Here is an 8102-nt window from a genome sequence, read left to right as displayed (position 1 = left end):
ATCATTAGTGCAAAACACAGGGCTGTTTAGTACTGCGCGCTCGATTTCCGTTAGTGATCTACCGATACCGAAGTGAGAATTCAACTCTTAATTGTCCTACTAACCACGTGCAGCCAGCGTCAAAGTACGAGGGGTGTCGCAAAATCAACCTCAACTTGGCTAAAATGAAGCGCAAAACGTGCACACAAAACTGAATGACTATTCCAGGTAGTAACCATCAATTTGTCGGAGTGTGGCGACAGTTTGTCCAAACACTTGTGAAATAACAGTTCTCGACTACATTTATGAGCTCTGGGTAACTCTTGCTGAAGAGATACCAATCTCTTGGCGCCAAGTCCGGGTTGTAAGGGGAGTGACTGAAAATATCTCATAAAAAATCGAGAAAGGCCTTTCGGCGAGCCGCAGTCTGGGATTTGAACGAGTTCATCAGTCACAATTGATAGTCACCCTTGTATTATGTACAGTCACCGGCAAGAAATGGAACACTAGAACCTGAAATACTCGGTTCCCAGCACGACGTTATGTGTGTGTTGCCTGCCTCTAAGGCGGAGGCCGAGCTTACAATTGTAGATTTGATATTGAGGTTTGTTCATCGCCGTAGAGTTAAGCAACACGCATAACCCAATGCAAGAAAGGGAGTGTTTCAGGATGTACGTGTCCCATTTTTATTGCCGGTGATTGTACATCTTTAGGTTCATCGCTTAATTTTCTACATCAGTATCTCACGGGACTCTCGAACGACACAATATCGAGGTTGAGTCCTTCTTTTTGCAGAAAACAAAACACACCACGGACTTCAGAACTGGCGGGAATGGCTATGCCTGGGTCCATCTCTACTCTGTCACTACCCGTACATCACTGAGCGAAATGGATTGTGGGTTGGCATTTAGAGATAAATAGCACTTCATTAATTGTACGAAAATTCCCATTTTACGTACAATCGAATATTGATTTCGAAATGGTCCTCATGGGTTCCACTTTGGGAAAAACTACAAGAATACTTGAAATTACCTTCGAAAATGTATCTTGTTTTGAAGAATTTAACTGTATTGAGAACTGCATATACTATTGCCTGGACTCTTGTAAGAGAAAGTATGTTCATGTTGTCGCTAAACTATTACGGATACCATGACACAATGCATAGAAATGCAGAGATTATTCCGAATTCTCAAGGGGGTGGTTCTGGAGAAATCTTCAAAATTTAGAAACTTGAAGCATTAAGTTTAAGCTTAACGACAAAGAACATGCATTACTCTAAAGTAGACCAGATTGAATACCACGTTTCTTTTTATTCTGATATCAAATTTGTCATACTTCTACATGACCAGTACTCACTTCCATATATCCTCTCGTGTTCCATAATACATTTGCTGTTCCTAGTAGTGGTAGGCGTAAGGTTCTACGGAGCAAGAGATCCTAAGTTTTGAACCTCGGCAGGTTTCGATATTTATATATCTTTCAACACCGTTTCATATGTGTAGGAGAAGGTTGGCGAAATTGGACCAGTTTTGTTTTTTTCTTAATTCATTTCTGTATTAATGACTAAATCGAAATATTTTTTGAAACAAATGTATAGAACAGTACATGCACTTTCATCGGATAGTAATACATTTTAAAAAAATATAAGTAGTAACATTTATAAAATAAGAAAAAATAAATTGGATATATGGTCCAAATTGGGAAACTGGTTGCCTAATTTGTACTTACAGTTGCCTAAGTTGAGCTTGAGAAGTAAAACTGTAAATAGCAATTATTATTAACAATAGAATGAATTAAAAGTGTTTTGCGTAAAACAGCATTTTTAAAACAACAATTTTCATTATACTTACAACGTATTTACTGAAAAATAAGAAATATGAAACTTACGCTGAAACGATCTACACATGACCCTTAATTTAATGTAACATAAAGAAACACATACTTTTAAAATGAAATAATATTTATATCTATTGTTTTTCACTGATGTATTAACATATTTTTGTTGAAACAAGCAGCTATTTACCTAAGTTAAATATTTTTGAAAGTCGAAAAGCCTTTCCTAAAAAACAGAATGTGGTCGGCGAGAAACTTCTCAATTTCTGCAGTAAAGGTTGCTTGCCTACCGAAGCAGTTTATTCTATTCGAAAACATATTTTTATTGTCAGCCTGTCTTTATATTGTAGCTTTTGGCACTCCATACGTAGGCACAGTCATTGAGTCCATAGTCGCCGTTTCTGTAAGTAGCTACAGCTATTTGCAAATCATCTTCGTTCCATTTCCCATACGTGCCACTTTTCGACATCTTGGAAACCTAATGAAGGACAGTCCTCCAATTACTTAATGTCGAATTTTAACAAAAATTATATTTCCTTACCTAACGTCTCCAAAAATGTACCGGTCCAATTTTGGAAACACGTGGTGGTCCATCTTAGGCAACTATTCCCCGTAAATAAAAATATGACGCTACACGAACATACGCTACTAAACCATAGTTTTACAACATGTAGTTAGTGTTAATGAATTCCACTTTTATAATACACTACAGGACATATGATTACATATCCTTACTCTACACAACAGCTTAAGATCCGAAGCAGTATAATTGCAACACGAACAATGGAAACACAATAACAGCACTCTTACTTCGTCGAACGTCTCTAGTTGGCTGACCGTCGAGTCATTTGCAAACGGCACTGTCGCCATCGCCAACCAGTAGTGCTAACTCATCTGTTTCAAATACTCGTCTATAGGCACAAACAAAGGCGGTCCAATTTAGGCAACGGTCCAATTTCGGAAACCTTCCCCTATATCCTTATCTACGCGATTAAACAAAGCATAGAAAAAGCGACGAAAAATATAGTTCTTAGCTGTTCATAGTGTGTCTTTTTTCACTCACTTGCAGCATTTAAAAAAAATGTTCAAGGTGAGCCAGGGCACTAATTTAAAGCTTCCTGTTTGGCCACTCTCAGCAATATAAAGAGATAGGCCTATAAATATCACAGTTGACTTAGTATAATTAAGATCATACTGAATCGAGCAACTTAAATCATCTTACGCTATTTGACAAAGCGAAATTTTAACGGTATGTACTGTTGAAGCCTCTGTTGTCCGAAATTTTGGCACTGCTTCCTTGCTATTATTCACCCCCATTAGTCGACGTACTCACGTTATTAATGCACGAAGCAATTTTGTAGTTAGTCAGCTCAATTCTTCTCGTTCGTGGCGATAATTTCTTGTCAGCGATTGGAAGCAAGCTCTGTAAAAAACAACCCTCGGAGGAGATAGGGAAACAACGCACTATAAATAAATGACTTTGCAGGGCGGGAGTTGAACTGTACAGAAGGGTACCAGCGCCTGTGGATGATCCGACGTCAAATGCAGTAGCTGCCAGATTATAAACGACGCATCCCTTCCAGGATAGCCGACTGTGTACAAAATTTTGATCCAATCGATGAGCAGCGTTGGAAGCTTCTGGACAGCTTATAGCGCGATTCCTGGAAACGAGAGATCTGGAGGATGGAGTAGAAAGTGGAAAACGTGCAAGCGGAAGGTCATTATAATATCAAAGAATATCTTTATGACTTTATACAATTCTCAAATTCGTTGAAGCGAGGCGAGGTGAGTCAATTGGTCGTGTTTGTTCTTATTAAGCCCAATGGGGACCCAGCACCGATCTTGAAAACGGACAAAATGACTTACAACTGTGTTTCGGTAATAGTTAATTATTATAACTGCGAATGAAATATAAACGACGTAACATAACAATAATATGAAAAAAATAAAACTTTCATCAATCTACTACCATTGTGGCAGTTAGATCGGAGGCTTGTTGAGCTAAATTGCAAAGTGTTCAGAAAAATCAACTCAGTGTCAAAAACAGGATGGGTAACGTACTTAATCAGTTCTTTTATGTATTTTAAAGTTATGGTGTTTTATGATACTTTAACCAGTCGTTATATTGACACCTTTTTATGGCTTCCCGATGGCGTAGTGGTAACTTCAACGCCTTGTAATCAAGGTGTCCAGGGTTCGATATCTGGTGGAAGCACATTGCGCCTTGATTCGGATCTCACTTTAAACTGTAGGTCCAGTCCCGATTTAATTCAATTCAATTCAATAGTCTTTATTCTTGGGCAAATGCTGATCTACCACCTCACCACACAAAGAAAGATGTAGCAGAGTACATAATTATACATGGAAATTGTAAGATACTACATAAGTAAAATAAGAAAAGAAACTAGTACTACTACTACACAAAGGAATGACAAAATGAAAATAGATGAAATATATACAGTGCGTGTGTGCAAGTAAATGCCAATAATAATACATGTATCATTACTTAGTTCTAGTAATCTTGACTGGAGCTAATTTAGAGTAGCATTCGAATCACTATGTGTCACCAGCAAGCATCGAACCTGGAATTCCTAGATTACAAGGCGGTGACGTTACCCCTTGTAATCTTCTAACCAACACTCCACCCCTCTCATACACACACACACAAAGATATATCGTCTTTCATGGAACGAAAAATATCAACAAGGATATGCAATTCAATCTTGGCATCCTCGTCGACCAGTTAGTTGAGTGACCACTTCTGTTTCGCCCCCCTCTCCCCACCACACTTAAAAGCCAAAGCAGCGTATGTCGCGGTTCGAAACATCTGGCTCTTGGTACTGGTCCAGCGTCCATCGTGGGGAGAGAATTACAATTCCGGGGTGTCACGTGATGATACTCTTGGCATCGTCTCTCTTGGACTCTTATCGGTCCCAAGGGAGGGAAAGAGAGCGAAAGAGAGAGAAAAAGAAGCGGCGTGAAGACGTAATCAAAAGAGTTCCGGAACCGTCTGTTCATTTCCCCGCCTCTCGTTTTTCACTCAATTTTCTCTCGTTATTGTTTCGGCCTCTCTTGTTCTAATTCTGTTGTCGTTGCTTGCCAAGACATGTCCAATTAAGTAACGATCTTCTTATGTTCCGAACACTTCTTTTCCTCCCGTCTCGTACTCGTCGTTCCCCTTAATTTGCGTCTTTGTCCCCGTCTGGAGGATAAAATGAGTCTGGGTGGTGTCTTTTCTGGTCTATCCAGTAAAGAATTCATGTCTTGCCTAGGAAATGTGGCCTTTAGCTCAATCAGCTTCTGAAATATTGTGTCTGTGTTTCGTTTAGCTGGATAGCCATAAGCCGTGTGACGTCATTTTGGCAAAACAGGTTCAAAAATATATTTTTTTGAAACTATTATTCAAAACTATTATTTTTTCAAGATTTTAGTAATGTAACATTGTAAGATGAAAACATATCTAAAAAATTCTGTATTCAAGTCTTACAAGTAAAATTAAAAAAAATACAATAATATTCGTGAAATGGTATTGACATGTCATTCTATGCCTCTTATTGATTTACATTAGCACGTTTATAGTACACTTGGCCGTATTTGAATGGCATTTACTTATACAAATGTCTATTGTAGATTTACATATCCAACTTCAATAAAATCTCTCAGTAGTGCTTGGCTTTATCTGTAGGTGGACTCATTGCCTGTGATATTAGTCTCATCATATTAAGAAATTGATGAATATATATGTATATTTTATATTATTTTATAAGTACATTCCTTAACAAGTGTGTGTAATAGACATTAAGCAAACGGATAATACGTTGAGGTACGAGTTAAGGTAAATGATCTCAGGATGGGGACATGGAATGTGCAAACAATGCTACAAGCTGGTAAGTTGCCAGAAATTGTTGATGAATTTATAAAATATAAGTTGCATGTTCTGGCACTGCAAGAAATAAGATGGCCTGGTAGTGGTCAGATAGACAAGGAAAACTGTACAGTTTTGTACAGTGGTGCTGAAACCAGAATACACAGGGCTACAGGCTTTATAATAAGAAGGGGCATGCATATTTCGTTTTTAACGAAAAAACGAAATTTGAAAAAACACATTGTAGTGTTAATTTTTCATGTTTTTGAAAGGTGTGAGATGCATTTTGTGACCATATTTTGTCACGAAATAATGCGAAATGAACTGCAAAAAGCGAAATTAACTCTTAAACACGAAATTCAGGGTTTATTCACCGACGCGACACCTTCTGAGGTCTGAATTATCCTGAGAGTTATGCAATTTCCGGAAAATTGATTAATTCTGTTGTTAATATTGGAGAAGCAAAAATTGACTCCTTTACACAGAAATAAACTTAATACTCTGATAACTACATAAATGTGCTATTAGAAGTGAAATGTTAATTCTGTGGAATAAGTGTAGTTTTTAAATCAAATTTAGGATTATATTCACAATTTTGAAACCAATATGTCTTTTTATATACCACTTTTCATCCATTTTTTCACCGCTATAACACCGATATTTTATTTTATTTACCGCTTTTGAACCCGAAATTGACTCCGTTTTTGTACCGAAATTTTGCTTTTTTATTTACCAAAAATATGTGCCTCTAATAATAAGTAAAGAAGCTAGGAAATCACTAATGGAATTTATACCAGTAAATGACAGACTGTGTAAAATTAGAATTAAAGGCAAGTTCTATAACATCTCCATCATCTCTGCTTACGCACCTAACGAGGATGCAGAAGAACTGGACAAGGAAAAATTTTACGACGAGATGGACTTGTTAAATGAAAGTACAAGTAGACATGATATACTACTTGTCATGGGTGACTTCAATGCAAAAATTGGAAGAGAATATGAAGTCAAAGAAGTGGCAGGAAAGAATTCTTTACATTCAGTCACCAGTGAGAATGGTTGGAGATTAATACAGTACTGTATACAAAATAAAATGCTTGTAAAAAGTACCCAATTCCCCAGGAAAGATATTCATAAAGGCACCTGGAGAGCTCCCGGCGGAACATACACAAACCAGATAGATCATGTTCTGGTGAACAGCAGATATGCCACATCTGTTATAGACGTTAAAACACGCAGAAGGGCCAATTGTGACAGTGATCACTTCCTAGTGAAACCTATATTGCGGCAACGATTGTCTAATATAGGCAAAATCAAGGGAAAACGGAGAACTGGTTGGGATATAGAAAAGTTAAAGAAAGACAGCGATAAGAGAGCTTTTCAGGAACAAATACACCAACAATTAAGTGATGAGAATGAAAATAATAGCATTGAGGAAATATGGAATGATATGAAGAAAACTCTGACTGAAACATCAGAAGAGATATTAGGGCAAAGGAAGAGATCTAACAGAAAAGATTGGTATGATGAAGAGTGTAGAGTACTAATATGGAAGACAAATGAGCTACGGAAAAAGATGATTCAAAGAGAAACAAGAACATCGATGAATGCATATAAAGATGCTAGGAAGGAAGCGACTAAAATCTGTAGGAGGAAAGAGACATATTGGATGGAGGAGCGAGTAAGGAAAATAGAGGAACATCAGACAGAGGGTAATACAAGACAAATGTACAAAGCTGTTAGAAATCTTAGTACTGCATATCAAACAAGGTTAAACGTATGTAAAGACAAAAATGGGAAGCTTATTACGGATCAAGCCAAATGTCTGGAAAGATGGTCAGAATATTTTCAGGAGCTCTATAAATCTAAATTTAATATAACAGATAATGCAGATGAAGACCAAATCCAAGTTACAGAATGTGAGGTACAAAGACCATCGTTTGAAGAAGTAAAGTGTGCAATATCAAAATTAAATAATAATAAAGCACCTGGAGAAGATTTGCTCCCTGCGGAGATATTTAAAAAGGATGGAGAAACACTTTAGAAGAAAGTTCATGAGCTAGTTTGCATGATATGGGATCAAGAGAAAATACCATGTAGCTGGAAATATGGAGTTATCTTCCCCATCCGTAAAAAGGGTGATAAAAGGAATTGTGGCAATTACAGGGGAATAACACTATTAAATATTGGATACAAAATATTTTCCAATATCCTATATATGAGAGCTTCTAAACAGGCAGATGAAATCCTAGGGGAATATCAATGTGGATTTCGTCCAAATAGATCTACCATAGATCACATCTTCACCATATCTCAAATTATGGAAAAATTCTATGAGCAAAATATAGATCTACACTTTTTATTTATAGACTATCAACGAGCATTTGATAGCTTACACAGAGCTGGGATCATGAAAGTATTCAAGAAA

The 8102-nt window shown here is 37.1% G+C and overlaps 1 protein-coding gene across 1 annotated transcript; it reads left to right on the top strand.

The window, feature by feature from the left end:
• The first annotated feature begins 6458 nt into the window (after positions 1 to 6458).
• Positions 6459 to 7718, top strand: LOC145991738 (uncharacterized). The gene has a single exon (XM_083127792.1). It carries the CDS (start codon positions 6459 to 6461, stop codon positions 7716 to 7718), a length of 1260 nt encoding a protein of 419 aa, XP_082983918.1.
• The last annotated feature ends 384 nt before the right edge of the window (positions 7719 to 8102 follow it).

The sequence above is a fragment of the Lepisma saccharinum genome, chromosome 8 (genome assembly GCF_977018435.1).
Source record: "Lepisma saccharinum chromosome 8, izLepSacc3.1, whole genome shotgun sequence".
Lineage (NCBI taxonomy): Eukaryota > Metazoa > Arthropoda > Insecta > Zygentoma > Lepismatidae > Lepisma > Lepisma saccharinum.
Note: the sequence above shows the minus strand (reverse complement) of the source record. Positions and strands in the feature narration are given on the sequence as shown.